General features: G+C 44.5%; 1 protein-coding gene across 4 annotated transcripts in view; it reads left to right on the forward strand.

Annotated features, from left to right (window-relative positions):
• mboat1 (membrane bound O-acyltransferase domain containing 1) overlaps positions 1-18,239 on the forward strand; it is a 198,105-nt gene that overhangs the window by 39,446 nt on the left and 140,420 nt on the right. For all 4 annotated transcript variants that reach the window (XM_068057027.1, XM_068057037.1, XM_068057055.1 and 1 more), the window contains one exon: positions 10,944-11,021. In XM_068057027.1, coding sequence (XP_067913128.1) covers positions 10,944-11,021 — 78 coding nt within the window. The remainder of the gene's footprint in view (positions 1-10,943; positions 11,022-18,239) is intronic.

An 18,239-nucleotide genomic window follows, 5' to 3' on the forward strand; every position in this document is an offset into this window, starting at 1 on the left:
CACCCATCCAGGCAAGTGGAGAGTATTCCATCACACTCCTGACTTGTGCCTTTGGGGAGTCAGGAGGTGAGTTATTCGCTGCAGGATTCCTAGCCTCTGACCTGCTCTTGTGGCCACGCTATTTATATGGCTACTCTAGTTCAGTTTCTGGTCAATGGTAACCCCTAGGATGTTGATAGTGGGGGATTCAGCGATGGTAATGCCATTGAATGTCAAGGGGAGGTGGTTAGATTCTCTCTTGTTGGAGATGGTCATTGCCTGTCACTTGTGTGGGGTGAATGTTACTTGCCACTTATCAGCCCAAGCCTGGATATTGTCCAAGTCTTGCTGCATTTCTACACGGACTGCTTTAGTATCTGAGGGGTCGCGAATGGTGCTGAACATTGCGCAATCATCAGCGAACATCCCCACTTCTGACCTTATGATTGAAGGAAGGTCATTGGCCTTAAGAAAGATTTAAACCTGTTGTGGTCTAACAAGGAGAGGGAAAAGAGGGAAGCCGTTTGGCCACACCTCTCCTGACCGTAACACCATGCAAGCTCAAGCTACTGCCATCGTGACTATGGATAAGAGTGTTCAAAGGAGCTTGCGGATGTCACAGCAATCCAGAAATCTGTCTTGGAACAGGTTGCTTGGATTGCAGAGGTGTCACCCTGGAGAGCAGCTATGACCTCATGAAGCATGAATCTGCTGTTCTCTCTCAGGATGACAGCATTCATTCTCCCTTCCCTGCCACTTTGCTGTTGCCAGTCCAGACTACTTTCAGCCATGCTGTGATGGTGCAGCACCTTAAACATTCAAGCCATCCACCACTCACTCACTGTGGCTGCATTGTGTATCACTTAGAAGATGCATTGCAGCAACTCGCCAAGGCTTCTTTAAAAGCACCTTTCAAACTCATGACCTCTCCCACCTAGAAGAATAAGGGCATCAGAATACCATCATCTCCAAGTTCCCCTTCAAATTACACACCACTCTGACTTGGAACTATATTGCCATTCATTCATATTTGCTGGGTCAGATTCCTGGTACTCCCTTCTTTACAGCACTGTGGATGTTCCTTCACCACACAGACTGCAGCAGTTTGAGAAGTTGGCTTATCACCACCTTCTCAAATGCAGTTAGGGATGGGCAATAAATGCTGGCCTTGCCAGCCCACATCCCATGAGCAAAGTTAATTAAAAAAAAGAGAATTGTTCTCTGAACACCCTGGGCAGATATAGCCTCCTGCTGAGACCTTCTCCTCCCTCTTCCAGCAGCTTGTCCTGCTCTTTTGGTGCCTCTTATTCTCCTTTATCATGCTGTAGTCCAAGGGGAATGCACCCAATACTACACCCATATCTGGGAGCAAGTGGTTTGTGCCGAATCCTCAAAGTCAGAACAAAGTCCTTTAACATGTTCTACACCACTCCCTGTTGACTTTAGCAACTTCACAGAACTCAAGAAACCATAAAAACCAATCAGCAATTAGTAGTTGATGATCTATTGAAATAGCACTGTTTGGAGGCCCTTCCTGCTGCTGAATGCATGTTCAGCTGTACCTGTTTAAGTGATGGCATTAGCTGGAGTGTTGAATGCTAAAATGGTAGCATGGCGTTAAATCAGTCTTTGACACTGATGTCATTTGTCTACTCTGCATATTTCTGGCGGATGCTCCCTGTATGCGTGCTAACGCCGTCGTCCGTCTGATATGGCTCACACCAGAAGTGTGCATATGGCTATGAACACCATCTTGGAGCCAAAATGGCACTTGTAGCGCCGAGAAAGTAGGTGCTAATGAGCTACATTTTGCAGTCACTGTTGGCTGAGGACATAGTCTGTATTGTAGTTTGAGTAAATTGAAACTTCAAGTCCCATCCCCCCTCCAATTCATTGAGTGACATGATGGTGTTAGTATTCACTCCAATTGTTTTAACGGGATTGGACTTTTTTATGCTTTATCAAAAGGGTCTCCCTTAATTGCCGCGATTGGTAGTTTTATAAATGATTTTCAAGTGGATTAGGTCATAAAAGCTAATCTAATGCTTGTCATGAAAACCCTCTTTGCCAAAGGGGAAATATTAATTTCATGGTTGGAACCATACATTAGACTTTTACTGGAAAATCTTACAAATAACTTTTTAAAAGTAAACTGGCAGCTAAGATGGCTACTGCAGTTTGGATTTGAAACACCAAAAGATCAAACTGGAGACTACAAGTCTCATTTAAGCTAGCCAGAACAATGGGGTGCCCTCAGTGATTAAGTTACCTAGAATGGCCTTATCAACACAGTCATCAGGGCCATCTGCATCCATTGAGTTTGAAAGAGCCAATCCCCCCCCCCCCCCCACCCCCACAAAGTGTGACTGGACATTTTGAGGTGTAGCACCTTGAATCTCAGAAGATTCCAGAAAAATCTCATTAAAAGAACAAAAAGGCTTGATAGTGTCATGTGGCAGCCAGTGCAGCTCTGGAGAAACTATAACATTTGTCACAGACACAACAGAGCCAGAGTAACTGAAAAGCCATCAATGATGGCTCTCGCTGTCGCCAGTAAATATCAAGAGACGATCCGGCTGCAACTGGGAACTCCCTTAAGACTACAGACTGCTGCAGCCAGGGGACAAGAATCTAACCCTCCTTCTGCCTTCAGGAACCCTGAGAAAAGCAAGCTCACAACTAGCCACATGGTCTAGCAAGGACTTCAAGACCAATTTCAACCGAGGACTATGGGACAAATATACTGTATTTAAATTCCATTTATTCTTGACTTTAATCCAACCACCGAATCTGTTTTCCCTCTGTAATCCATTTGTGTATGTAGATGTGACTGTTGTGTGAATGTGTTGGGTACTGTTAGTAATTTTAAACAGGTTAGAGTGTTAAGAGTAATAAACTGCCATCTTTCTCAATGAAACTCATGAAAACCTGTCTGGTTCTTTTGCAATTATATTAGAGGAGCAGGAACAAGCACTCATTGAGGTGGTAAGTTCAATCACTGTTAAAAAAGGATAAACCTAGTTGCGGTCAAACCAGGGAAAGGGTTATTGTGCAAAGTAGGAGCTCATGGTGTAGGGCGTAACATATTGGCATGGATAGAAGATTGGCTGGCTGGCAGAAAACCGAGATTATGCATAAATGGGTCCTTTCCTGAGTGGCAGGATGTGATTAGTGGAGTCCTGCGGGGATCTGTGCTGGGGCCTCAACTTTTTACAATTGATATCAATGACTTTAGATGAGGGGAACGATGGCATGGATCTAAATTTGCAGATGACACAAAGATCTGCAGGAAAGGGATATGCAGGGTAGGTGGTGACGTAGTGGTGTTATCACTGGACTAGTAACCCAGAGACCCAGCGTATTCCTCTGTAAACATGGGTTCGATTCCCACCACAGCAGAAGGTGGAATTTGAATTTAATTAATAAATCTGGAATTAAAACTAGTCTAATGATGGCTATGAAACCATTGTCGATTGTTGTAAAAACCCATCTGGTTCACTAATGTCTTTTAGGGAAGGAAATCTGCTGTCCTTACCTGGTCTGGCCTACATGTGACTCCAGACCTACAGCAATGTAGTTAACTCTTACATGCCCTCTGAAATGGCCTAGCAAGCCACTCAGTTGTACCTCACCGCTACAAAGTCGATAAAAAGGAATGAAACTGGACGGACCAACCGGCATCGACCTAGGCACCAGAAACGACAACGGCAAACCCAGCCCTGTCGACCCTGCAAAGTCCTCCTTACTAACATCTGGGGGTTTGTGCCAAAGTTGGGAGAGCTGTCCCACAGACTGGTCAAGCAACAGCCTGACATAGTCATACTCACGGAATCATACCTTACAGACAATGTCCCAGACACTGCCATCACCATCCCTGGGTATGTCCTGTCCCACCGGCAGGACAGACCCAGCAGAGGTGGTGGCACAGTGGAATACAGTAGGGAGGGAGTTGCCCTGGGAGTCCTCAATATCGACTCCGGACCCCATGAAGTCTCATGGCATCAGGTCAAACATAGGCAAGGTAACCTCCTACTGATTACCACCTACTGCCCTCCCACAGCTGATGACTCAGTACTCCTCCATGTTGAACACCACTTGGAGGAAGCACTGAGGGTGTCAAGGGCACAAAATATACTCTGGGTGGGGGACTTCAATGTCCATCACCGAGTGGCTCGGTAGCACCACTACTGACCGAGCTGGCCGAGTCCTAAAGGACATGGCTGCTAGACTGGGTCTGCGGCAGGTGGTGGGGGAACCAACACGAGGGAAGAACATACTCGACCTCGTCCTCACCAATCTGCCTGCTGCAGATGCATCTGTCCATGGCAGTATTGGTAGGTGTGACCGCCGCACAGTCCTTGTGGAGACGAAGTCCCGCCTTCACATTGAGGATACTGTCCATCGTGTTGTGTGGCACTATCACCGTGCTGAATGGGATAGATTTCGAACAGATCTAGTAATGCAAAACTGGGCATCCATGAGGCACTGTGGGCCATCAGCAGCAGCAGAATTGTACTCAACCACAATCTGTAACCTCATGGCCCAGCATATCCCCCACTCTACCATTACCATCAAGCCAGGAGACCAACCCTGGTTCAATGAAGAGTGCAGAAAGGCATGCTAGGAGCAGCACCAGGCATACCTCAAAATGAGTTGTCAACCTGGTGAAGCTACAACCCAGGACTACTTGCATGCCAAACTGCGTAAGCAGCATGCGATTGACAGAGCTAAGCGATCCCATAACCAACGGATCAGATCTAAACTCTGTAGTCCTGCCACATCCAGCCGAGAATGGTGGTGGACAATTAAACAACTAACTGGAAGAGGTGGCTCCACAAATATCCCCATCCTCAATGATGGGGGAGCCCAGTGCATCAGTGCGTAAGATAAGGCTGAAGCATTTGCAACAATCTTCAGCCAGAAGTGCCGAGTTGATGATGCATCTCGGCCTTCTCCTGAAGTCCCCAGCATCACAGATGCCAGACTTCAGCCAATTCGATTCACTCCACGTGATATCAAGAAACGACTGAAGGCACTGGATACTGCAAAAGCTATGGGCCCTGACAATATTCCGGCAATAGTACTCAAGACCTGTGCTCCAGAACTTGCTGCGCCCCTAGCCAAGCTGTTCCAGTACAGCTACAACACTACAATGTGGAAAATTGCCCAGGTATGTCCTGTGCGCAAAAAGCAGGACAAATCCAACCCGGCCAACTACTGCCCCATTAGCCTACTCTCAATCATCAGTGAAGTGATGGAAGGTGTCATCAACAGTGCCATCAAAGCGGCACTTGCTTAGCAACAACCTGCTCAATGACACTCAGCTTGGGTTCCGCCAGGGCCACTCAGCTCCTGACCTCATTACAGCCTTGGTTCAAACATGGACAAAAGAGCTGAACTTGAGGTGAGGTGAGAGTGACTGCCCTTGACATCAAGGCAGCATTTGATCAAGTATGGCATCAAGGAGCCCTAGCAAAACTGAGGTCAATGGGAATCAGGGGGAATACCCTCTGCTGGCTGGAGTCATACCTAGCACAAAGGAAGATAGTTGTGGTTGTTGGAGGCCAATCATCTGAGCTCCAGGACATCACTGCAGAAGTTCCTCAGAGTAGTGTCCTAGGCCCAACCATCTTCAGCTGCTTCATCAATGACCTTCCTTCAATCATAAGGTCAGAAGTGGGGATGTTCGCTGATGATTGCACAATGTTCAGCACCATTGGTGACGACTCAGATACTAAAGCAGTCCGTGTAGAAATACAGCAAGACCTGGACAATATCCAGGCTTGAGCTGATAAGTGGCAAGTAACATTCGCACCACACAAGTGCCAGGCAATGACCATCTCCAACAAGAGAGAATCTAACCATCTCCCCTTGACATTCAACGGCATTACCATCGATGAATCCCCCACTATCAACATCCTAGGGGCTACCACTGACCAGGAACTGAACTGGTGTAGCCATATAAATACCGTGGCTACAAGAGCAGGTCAGAGGCTAGGAATCCTGCAGCGAGTAACTCGCCTCCTGACTCCCCAAAACCTGTCCACCATCTACAAGGCACAAGTCAGGAGTGTGATGGAATACTCTCCACTTGCTTGGATGGGTGCAGCTCCAACAACACTCAAGAAGCTCAACACCATCCAGGACAAAGCAGCCCTCTTGATTGGCACCCCATCTACAAACATTCACTCCCTCCACCACCGACGCACAGTTGCAGCAGTGTGTACCATCTACAAGATGCACTGCAGCAATGCACCAGGGCTCTTTAGACAGCACCTTCCATACCCTCTACCAACTAGAAGGACAAGGGCAGCACATACATGGGAACACCACCACCTGCAAGTTCCCATCCAAGTCACACACCATCCTGACTTGGAACTATATCGCTGTTTCTTCACTGTCGCTGGGTCAAAACCCTGGAACTTCCTTCCTAAAAGCACTGTGGGTATATCTACCCCAAATGGACTGCAGCGGTTCAAGAAGGCAGCTCACCACCACCTTCTCAAGGGCAATTAGGGATGGGCAATAAATGCTGGCCTGGCCAGCGTCGCCCACATCCCATGAATGAATTAAAAAAAAAAGTATGTTGTGAAGAGGACAGAAGGAGATTGCAGACCGATGTAGATAAGTTGAGTGAGTGGACAAAAATCTGGCAGATGGAGTACAGTGTGGGAAAATGTCAAGTTGTTCACTTTGGCCGGAAGAATAAAAACGCAGAGTATTTCTTAAAGATTGCAGAATTAAAGCCTGGCTCGGGTACAGAATTAAAACCTGAACCTGAACTCGAACCTGACCTAGGCCCGAGTCCTTTAATTTTTTTAAATACCCAACCCAAACCTGACACATGTAGTGGGGTTTGGTCGGGTAGCCAGGCTTTACTGCAGAGTGCAGAGTCCAGACTGCACATTTCCCGCCTTGACGTCCTGAATGTTCATTTGAAGATTACTTCCCGGAGCAAGGCAGCACTGTCCACGTCCAACCCAACCGGACCCGAGCCCGAATGCTGGACCCGGAAGAGAGACCCAACCCGACACACGTCATCCGGTCTGGTCGGGTTCGGGTCGGGTAGCCACGCTTTATGCAGAATTCCGAGGTGCAGAGGATCTAGGTGTTCCAGTGCATGAGTCACAAAAAGTTAGTATGCAGGTACAGCAAGTCATAAAGAAGGTTAGTGGAATTCTATCCTTCATTACGGAATTGAAAATAAAAGTAAGGATGTTATGCTTAGTTATACAGGGCATTGGTGGGACCGCATCTCAAATGCTGTGTGTAGTGTTGGTCTCCTTATTTAAGGAAGAATGTGAATGCATTGGAAGTGGTTTCGCGGAGTTTTACTAGATTGATACCTGGAATGAGCAAGCTGTCTTATGAGGCAAGGTTGGACAGATGGCTTGTTTTCACTGGAGTTTAGAACAGTGAGGAGAGACTTGATTGAAATACGTAAGATCCTGAACGGTCTTGACAAGGTGGATGTGGAAAGGATGTTTCCTCTTGTGGGTGAGTCCAGAACTATGGGGCACTGTTTTAAAATTAGGGGTCGCCCTTTTAGGACAGAGTTGAGAAATTTTTTCTCTGGGGGTTCTGCGACTTTGAAACTCTCTGCCTCAGGAGGTGTTGGAGGCTTGGTCATTGAATATTTTTAAGGCAGAGGTAGTTAGATTCTTGTTGGGCAAGGGAATCAAAGGTTATCGGGAGTAGATGTGAGTGTGGAATACGAAACAAACAGATCAGCCATGATCTTATTGAATGGCAGAGCAGGCTAGAGGGGCCGAATGGCCTACTTCTCCTAATTCGTATGTTCGTGGATGGGGAGCCTGAGACCCCCTGCTCACCTGGCCGTTACATGCTTTTTATGACAAGTGGTATAGAGTAAGATCATAGTTGGAGTATGATGTGAAAAGAATATCTAGGCAATAGAGAGGGTACAGTGCAGGTTAACTAGAATGGTGTCTTGTTTGGAAAAATTACAGATATGAAGAATGACTTAGAAAAATTGAAACTGTTTGTATTTGAGCACAGGAGATTTGGGATTGACTTGAGAAAGGTGTTTAAAAATTGAGAATGTAACCTTAATATCTAGTTTATCTAGTTCTTTTAAACTAGAAAACAACGCAAGACAGCTCACAGAACCCTAATCACAAAAATGGACATGAAGCCAGTGAAGGAGATGTTAGGAGGGATGATCAAAAGTTTGGTTTAACAAGTGAGTTTTAATGTGGGCCTTGCAGGCGAAGAGGGTGGAAAGACGGAGGGATTTAGAGAGGGAGTTTGAGTGTGAGGCCTTGACGGACATTGGCATAGTTGCCAATGCTGGGGTGAAGAAAGGGAGGATATAGAAGAGGGCAGTCAGACGAACAGAACGGAAGTGTGGGTGGTGTGAGGAGATGGTGTCGGGCTGGAGTAGTCGGATTCGGAGGAGACCAAGGTATTGAATTAAGATGGGGGCTATATTGGAGAGATGACCAGTGTGGGAAAGATTAAAAATATTTCTGAGGCAAGGTTATCAAAGGTATAGGTGAGTGGATGTGGAGCAAATTAATGGCCGCAAAAATATTGTGGTGAACGGAAGGCCAAAAGCTAGGCAATTGGGAGCTTGAAAGGACAATTGTAAGTGACTTTGGACATTTTTACCCCCAGGGATGGATGCAGAAGGAAGTGGGTGATGCATGATCGAGGGAAGTGGTCGGAGATGGTCTTTTCAATGATGAAGAGGTTGAAGGGGTGGCCATGGATATGGATATCAGAGTTTATTTAGAGGGCGGTGAATTTAGAGGGCATGGGGAGCTGCGATAGAGAATGAAATCACTGAGGATGAGGAGTTGCTCAATGAAGAGACTGAGGGGGGATATCTCGTTGAGCAACCTGGGTGGCTTTTTGGATGGTGGACAAGGAGAGGTGGGAAGAATGGAACAAGGTGAGGTTTGGAACAGAGTATCTAGAAACAGATTATTTCCAGTAATGGAGGGGTCTAGAACAAGAAGGCATAGATATAAAATTAAATTCAAGAGATTTAGTACAGAGTGCAAGGGCTTTTTTTAAAGCTGGGGATTATGAGGCTACCAGAGTGCATGATTGAAGCATGGACCATATCGACATTTAAGAATAGGTTAGATAGGTGCTTGAAGAAAAGGGTACTAAAGGGGTGCAGGGTGGATACATATGATTAGCACTATTGTTCATGTGAAGGGAGCACAGCAACACAGACTAGTAGGGCTAAATTGCCTGTTTCTGTGTTTTGTTTATATGTACAGTAATTTTATGTGAAGAAGAGTTATTAAGTAGAAGTGCCTTACCTAGCTCTGAAATATTATTGATCTGAGCTGTCTGCTACTGATGTCAGTTAATAGTGGATCAATCTGCTCTGACAGGAACGCTTTTGTGCAAAGAAATGTACCCCCACTGATGTAACCTTGCACTTAATGTCGGAATGGAATTGATTTAAAAAAAACATAAATGTGGCTCAAGACTTTTCATAAATACTTTTGTTCAGGAGCAGGATTGATGGCTTGATGTCCTTAGGGAAGGAACAAACATAATGTAGACATCCTCCACAAATGGAATAAAAAATGAAAGACTTGAATTTATATTGTGCCTTTCACAACCTCACTTCAGAGACTTGAGCACTAAATCTAGGCTGACGCTCCAGTGCAGTGTAGAAGGAGTGCTGCACTGTCATAATTGCCGCATTTCAGGTAAGACGTTAAATAGAGGTCCGTCTGCTCACTAGGTAAATGTAAAAGAACTCATGGCACTGCTTCAAAGACGAGCTGGGGAATTCTCCTCAGCATCCTGGCCAATATTTCTCTCTCAATCATCATCACTGAAAAAAAAACAGATTATCTGGTCATTATCACATTAGGGCATCCCAAAGTGCTTTACCAACCAATGAAGTACTTTTGAAGTGTAATTACCAATGTAGGAAATACAACAGCCAATTTGCGCACAGCAAAATCCCACAAAACAGCTCTGCTCCATCATGCAGCCAAAAATGGGTGTCCCCAAATGCATTGCATTTTTATAATGATCAGCTGAATGCTTTGTGTCACTTGAGTAAGAAGGAAGCTAGATAGGTTGCACATCTGGGCTGCACACAGGTACTTTCAAGATAGCAAAAAGTGCCATATTTGGTGATAAATTTCACTGTCCTGTTATAGACTGGATTACAGCATATCATGACCAGGGCTTACTGATGACATATATTTCTTGGCAGGAGTTTCTATTTTGTCAAACAGGAAAACGGTAGACTCTCTCCAGCCTGTTTGTCCAAACCAACAGATCTCTGTTCCCTTTCGTTTCTCGCCTCTTGTATAAAACCAATTTTCCATTACCCCATCATAAGCAGTTGTGCCTTCAGCTGCTTAAGCCCTAAACAGTGAATTCCTTCCCTAAACCCCTCTATCGCTCTCTCCTCCTTTATGTTTAAAACCTACCTCTTTGACCAAAGTGATAACCAAAGGGTTAAATTAGGAGGACAGTTTGCATGGACTAGATTTTCATTCCTATGAGTATAAAAGACTATGGGACGATCTAATTGAGATGGTTGAAGGATTTTGATAGGGTAGATGGAAAGTATTTCCTCTGGTGAAGTCATCCAAAACAAGGGGGGCATAATGTAATTAGAGATTGGCTATTCAGGCAACGTCAGGAAGCACTTCTTCATTGACCTAAATGCTGCTGAAGCGAGGCCAATTGGAAAATTAAAAACTGAGATTGATAGATTTTTGTTGGGTAATGGTATTAAGGAGTATGGAACCTAGGTTGGTAAACGAAGTTGAGATACAGATCAGTCATAATCTAATTGAATGGCAGAATAGTCTCGAGGGGCTTTTGGCCTCCTCCTGTTCCTGTGCTCCAAAATGCAAATTGTAAGACAAAGCCAGTAGTTGTTAACATATGAAGAGCAACTATTTTTATTTGTGCCAGAAATCATGTGTCTGATCTTTGTTTTACTGTTCCTTCTCCAGGTACTCACTGCACATTTTTATAGAAGTTTCTTTGTGTTACTGCATTATGACAACAGCGAACGTCTCAAACATTCACAGGTACAGAACCCAGTATGCATATTGTTTGCCTTTGCTCCATGACCTTTTGGTCAGCTATTCTGTGGCCTTGTCCAATCTACACCTTCTCCTTTGTTAGCTGTTGCCCCACCCCCGCTTTACTTGCTTACAACTTTTGACATTTCTAATATTTGCCAGTTCCGCAGAAGGGTCACTGGCCCAAAACGTTAACTCTGCGTCTCTCTCCACAGATGCTGCCAGACCTGCTGAGTATTTCCAGCATTTCTTGTTTTTATTTCACATTTCCAGCATCCGCAGTATTTTGCTTTTATTCCAGTATGCATACGTTTTCTGAAGAAAGGATTTCCATTTGAAAGTACTGCCTGGGTTTAAGTAAATCTTATGACTTTAAAAAAAGGTGCATTTTATATTTAATTATTTGTTTGGAAGATTCTACTTCTTCCCCCACTTCGCATCCAGATTGTAAACCTCCTATAGCCAGGAGAATGAGTGAGTGCTGTGATCTGCCTCTAGGCCTCTGTCAGTTTCTCTCTTGCTGAGCACTATACAGGACCAGATTGATAAACTTTAAAATATATATTTTCTCTCCGCCTTATGGGACGATGCAGAGGTCTGTACTCGGCACCTGCATTCTGCACTGAGGATGTGATTGAGAACTTGGTAAAATCCACTGCCATGGAGTCGCACAATTTGCTGCTCTAACATATAAAACTTTTCTCACCACAATATAACCATGTTTGGCGCTGTTTGTTAATGTATTGGGGCTTGAATGGCAGAATTGAAGTACAATTTGAATGAAGTGTGCAGCGCTGTCTTTGCATGTTCTGGAATTTGTTGCAGCAGTTAATCGAAGGCAGTTAATTGCTGTTGAATCTGTTTACCAAATTATTTTAACTCGTCTTGCTTAAAGTAAATTTAAAATGCTGAATTATTTTGATGTGATACATATTCTGTTTCATGATCCTTGTATGCTAACCTGAATGTTGCAGTTTCTCCGTTTTAAACCCCTAAATGATGGACAGTGCATCTGAGGTGCAACTCAAGTTTTATTTTAACACCTTTTGATATTTGTGCGCACAGATCCAGTAGGAAACAAACTGCTGACTTATCTGTTCATTCATATTTATTTTCCTTCAACTGTTGTGCAACATTTGTACTTTGTTGCCCCACTTCTCTAAACTGCTTCATTCTAGTAGATCAGTCCTACTTGTCTTTTTTTTTTGCCCATCTTCATTTGCCCTACCCAGCTACAAATTTGTAAATTCTGCTGGATCCTTAACTGTTTTTAGCGGTATTACTGCACATTTTTTGTTGTTGTTTAGTTGTATACATGGTTGCCAGTGTGGGGTGTGATTTTTATATTCCAAGTGAGTTCTTTTTTTTTCAAAAGTAAGAAACCAAGTTGAAGGGGCATGCCTTGTATTACTGGTACCAGCAGCATTGGAAAGAGTAACAGAGAAGATGGGGTAAATATGGAAGAAAGCATTAGTAGACACGGAGTTAGTCTTTTAAAACCCATAAAATTGTAGGTGATAAACAAGGGTTTCAGTTTTAAGGTTTTGTGAAGAAAATCTTGGATTAGGAGACTGATGCATTCTTGTTTCAAAAACAGTACCATGTAAAAAGAGCATGTGGAATGACATATTAGAGGAACAAGGGAGGAAAGTTCAGGAGTGCATTGACCATAGTACCAAATAAAATGAAGACAAGAAAAACTGAAAGACATTGGAGGCTAGTGGCATGATGGATTGCCTGTTTGGCTTTTTCTTGGACCTTGTCTAGATGCACAAAGTATTTGAAGAGCCTCCATCTGGTGGTTTGTGAATTTATTCAGTGAGTAACAGAAAAATACAGAACACCAAAGTTCCAGGTTCAATCCCTGCTTTGTGCTGATTTAACTGATGTTGGTTAAGATGACGATACGGTTGGGCTTGAGGCCTTTTGGGTTACAAAGGGGAAAATTGACCGCACTTCATTTTCCTCTTTGCTGGTTGTGCATGTTTTGTGTGTGGATGTTGGAGGAGCACAAGATTGGGTGCAGCGGTGAATTCACAGCGTTGAAAATTCTGCTGGTATTCACTGTGAAAGCTCATGTGTGAAGAATGAGCTTGTGGGTGAGGTACTGGAGGCTGTCTTGAGTCTATGGAACCATGCTTCAGCAGGGAGTTGGCATCTGTAGGAGAGGAGGGAAAGGAGGAAATTTAAAAGCCTTCTCAGATACTGGAGCAATAATCTAGTTTTGGATGAACTGGGCTTAATGGAGTTGAGTTGTCAAAGAGGAAAGAAATGTTTGGTGTGCAAGAGGAAACCAAGAAGTTAGCAATGGATGAAGTGGGGAGTTGCATTTGAGGTCAGAGGAAGTAGCTAGGCCCAAAGCACCACTAGATCAAGGTAAGGGGTGCTCACTGTTGGTTAGACTTGTCAAAGATGTGAGGAAACTGTTCTGGAAGAATTGATGTAAATAGATTTTCATTGCCTCATTAAGAAGTCTTCAGGGTGTATGCCACTGTCGCTGTCAACTTTGGAGACTGCTGAGAGTGTCGACACCTTGACGGAGTGCAGTCAAACCATGGCACTAATAGGCATGGGACTGTACAGCAGTGAGCAGCAAAGTGCAGAAATGCAGTTCCTTTTGGTGATTCCATATCAGGGGACAGATAGGTATTTCTGTAATGGTTATCCTGAGTCTCACATGGTGTGTTGCCTCCCTGGTGTCAAGGTAAAGGAAATCACTGACAGGGTGCAGGATCTTCTGCAGCGGGAAAGGAGTGAGCCAGAAGTGTGGTACACATTGGTACTAACGACATAGCAAAGGCAGTTATTGAGGTCCCAGAGTCAGATTTTCAGGAGCTAGGGAGGAAGTTAACGAATATGACCTCGAGAGTAGTAATTACTCCCAGTGCCATGTGCTAATGAGAGTAGAAATAGGAAGATGGGGAGGATCAATGCATGGCTTGAAGCATGGTGCAGGAGGGAGAGCCTCAGATTCTTGAGGCATTGGGGCCAGTTCTGGGGCAGGAGACCCCTATTCAGAAGGGACGGGTTGCATCTCAACAGGACTGGGACAATGTTCTTGCGGGAAGGTTCACTAGTGTGGTTGGGGAGGGTTCAAACTAAATTGGCAAGGAGATGGGCACCAGCAGATAGAAGTAGAAAAGAGGAATAAGGTGCATAATGTGAGAGTGTAAGACAGTACTAGAGAAGGAAATAATTTTATATTAGGTGGGAGCAGACTGAGAAGGACTACAAGGAATGCAAAGACAGGATTACAATTCATGTGTGTAAAGGCACCAAGTGTGGTGAATAAGCTTAGTGAGCTACAAGTACAAATAGCCGTGTGGGAATATGTAGTGGCAATAACGGAAACGTGGCTTAAAAATGACAAGGACTGGGTACTTAATATACAAGGAAATAAAGTGTTCAGAAAAGATAACGTGGAAAAAAGGGAGGTAGGGTGGTAGTATTGATTAGGGAAGACATTGTAGTGTTGGGAAAGGAGGATGTCCTTGAAGGAGAAAGAACAGAATCCATTTGTTAGAGTTGAGAAGAAAAATGGCTAAGATCACAGTACTGGGGGGTATTCTATAGGCCTCCAAATACTGAGAGAGAGATAGAGGAGCGAATCTGCAGGGAAATCAGAGATGTACAATAACTGTAGCGTGGTGATATTGGGGGACTTTAATTATCCAGATATCGTTTGGGATAATGTTAGAGTAAAGGGTAAGGAGGGGGAGGAATTTTTTAAATGTGTTCAGGAGAACTTCCTTGATCAGCACGTTCTCAGCCCAACTAGAAAGGAGGCATTGCTGGATCTGGCGCTGGGAACTGAAATGGGCCAAGTGGACCAGGTGTCTGTTGGGGAGCCCTTGGGTAAGAGTGAGCATCTTATCATAAGATTTAGAATCGTAATGCAGAAAAGCAAGGAACAAAATAAGTTAGATTGGAAGAGGCTAATTTCAATGCGATGAGAAGGGATCTAGCTCAGGTAGAATGGAACCAAAGACTGATGGGAAGAACTGTATCGGAACAATGGGTTATCTCTAAGGAAGAGATGCTTCAGGAACAGGCTAGGTACATTCCAAGGAAAGTGAAAGGTAAGGGAACCAATAACGGGGCTCCTTGGATAATGAGGGAGATAGTGATTATGATGAAACAAAAAAGAGGGTGTAGGATGCATGTCAGGTCAACTTTTCAAGTGAGAACCAGGCCACATACAGCAAGTTGAAAGGTGGGGTGAAGAGGCAAAGAAAGACTGAGAATAGAATAGCAGTCAACATAAAAGGGAACCCAAACATTTTCTAGTGGCATGTGAATAGTAAGTGTGTAGTAAGAGGTGGCTTGGGGCCTATTAGGGACAAAGAGGGTAATAAATGCATCGAGGCACAGGGCAAGGCTAATATACTTAATGAATTCTTTGTATCGGTGTTCACGAAGGAAGTGGAATCTGACAAAATATTGGTAGACACGGAGAGAGTGGAGACAATGGATAGGGTAAAAATTGAGAGGGGGGATGTACTGAAAAGGCTGGCGATGCTCAGGGTAGATAAGTCACCTGGTCCGGATGGCTTGCATCCCAGGTTGCTAAAGGAAGTGGGGGTGGAGATAGCGGAAGGGCTTGCCATAATCTTCCAATCTTCCCTGGATACAGGGGAGGTGCCAGAGGGTTGGTGAGTGGCAAATGTAACCATCTTATTCAAGAAAGCGTGTAAGGACAGTCACAGCAAATACAGGCCAGTTAGTTTAACATCAGTGGTATGTAAGGTTTTAGAAACAATAATCAGGGAAAAAAATCAACACATTTTTCGAGAGGTTCGAGTTAATTAAGGATAGCTAGTATGGATTTGTAATTTAATTTTTTGATGAAGTAACAGAAAAGGTAAATGAAGGGATGTTGTTTATATGGATTTTAGGAAAGGGTTTGATAAGGTACCACATTAAAATGGCTGGTTAACAAAATTGAGGCTCATTGAATAGGAGGGTTGGTGTCCAGTTGGACAAAAAATTGGCTTAAGGACAGAAAACAGCGAGTCAAGGTAAATGGTTGTGTTTCAGGCTGGAGGATAGTAGAGATTGGTGTTCCCTAAGGGTCAGTGCTCGGATCACTGCTTTTTTTGCTGTATATTAATGACCTGGATTTTGGAGTACAGAGTAGAATTTCAAAATTTGCAGATGATACCAAACCTGGAGGAGTGGCAAACAGGACGATGTGAACCGCCTGCAACAGGACATCGATAGACTAGCAGAACGGACAAACAGGTGGCAGATGGAATTTGATACAGACAAGTGTGAGGTGATGTATTTCATCAGAAGGGGTAAGGTGAGCCAATATAAACTTAATGGCGCAGTTCTAAAGAGTATAGGAAGAGAGGGACCTGGGGTTCATCTTTGAAGGTGGCAGGACACACTGAGGGAATGGTTCGTAAAGCATATGGGATCTTGGGCTTCATAAATAGAGGCATTGAGTACTAAAGCAGGGAAGTTATGCTGTACCTTTATAACGCTCTGCTTAGGCCCCAACTGGAGTATTGCATCCAGTTCTGGTCACCACACTTCAGGAAGGATGTGCAGAGAAGATTCACCAGAATGATTCAAGGGATAGGGTTTTTAGGTTAGGTTGGAAAAAATTGGGTGGTTCTCCTCAGAACAAAGGAGATTAAGGGGAGATTTAATATAAATGTACAAGATTATGACAGGCTTAGATAAGTTAGACAGGGAAAACTGTTCCCATTAACTAATGATACAAGGACTAGGGAACACAGATTGAAAGTTTTGGGCAAGAGGTGCAGGGGGAATATGAGGAAGACGGTTTTCATGCGGTGGGTGGTAATAGTCTGCAACTTAAATAAAAACAAAATACTGTAGATGCTGGAAATCTGAAATAAAAACAAAAAGTGCTGGAAATACTCAGCAGGTCTGGCAGCATCTGTGGCGAGAGAAGCAGAGTTAACGTTTCGGGTCAGTGACCTTCCATCAGAACAGGCAAAGGTTAGAAATGTAATAGGTTTTAAGCAAATAAAGCGGGGGTGGGCAAAAGAGAACAAAAGGGAAGGTGTTGATAAGACAGATGGTCACAGAGAATAATGGACAAGGAGGTCATGGGGCAAAGGCAAAGTGTGTTAATGGTGTCGTGAAAGACAATGCGTTAGTGCAGAGAGGGTGTTAAATGACAGAATAATGAAATGCTAGCCAAAAGCACAAACATGAAAAAAGTGGACAGGCATATGGTTAAAAAAATGAATGATGAAACAAACTTAAATAAAATAAAAATAGAAAACTACAAATAAAAAATGGGGTTGGAGGGAGTGGGGGGTAGCCAGTCATGCTCTGAAATGATTGAACTCGATATTCAGTCCGGTAGGCTGTATCGTGCCTAATCGGTAAATGAGGTGCAGTTCCCCAAGCTTGCATTGATGTTCCCTGGAACACTGCAGCAAGTCCAGGAGAGAGATGTGGGCATGAGAGCAGGGGTGTGTGTTGAAATGGCAAACGACAGGGAGCTCTGGGTCATGTTCTCGGACTGAGCGGAGGTGTTCCGCAAAGCGGTCACCCAATCTGCGGTTCGTCCGCCCAATCTGCATTTCATCTCCCCAATGTAGAGGAGACTGCATGGTGAGCAGCCAATACAGTATACTAAATTGAAAGAAGTACAAGTAAATCGCTGCTTCACCCGAAAGGAGTGTTTGGGGCCTTCGATAGTAGGAGAGAGGAGGTAAAGGGCAAGTATTACACCTCTTGCGATTGCATGAGAAGGTGTCGGGGGGGGTAATGGAGGAGTGGACCAGGGTGTCGCGGAGGGAACAATTCCTTCAGAATGCTGACCGGAGAGGAGGGGAAGATGCGTCTGGTCGTGGCATCACGCTGGATGTCGCGGAAATGGAGGAGGATGATGCTTTGGATGTGGAGGCTGGTGGGGTGGAGAGTGAGGACGAGAGGAACCCTGTTGTTCTGGGAGGGAGGGGAAGGGGTGAGGGCACAGATGTGGGAAATGGGCTGGACATGGTTGAGGGCCCTGTCAACAACAATGGGGGGGGGGGGAATCCTCGGTTGAGGGAAAAGGAAGACCTATCCGAAGCACTGTTGTGGAAGGTTGCATCATCAGAGCAGATGCGTTGGAGATGGAGAAACTGTGAGAATGGAATGTCCTTGCAGGAGGCAGGGCATGAAGAAGTGTAGTCAAGGTAGCTGTGGGAGTTGGTGGGCTTATAATGAATATTAGTAAACAGCCAATCCCCAGAGATG

The sequence above is a fragment of the Heterodontus francisci genome, chromosome 2 (genome assembly GCF_036365525.1).
Source record: "Heterodontus francisci isolate sHetFra1 chromosome 2, sHetFra1.hap1, whole genome shotgun sequence".
Taxonomy (NCBI): Eukaryota; Metazoa; Chordata; class Chondrichthyes; order Heterodontiformes; family Heterodontidae; genus Heterodontus; species Heterodontus francisci.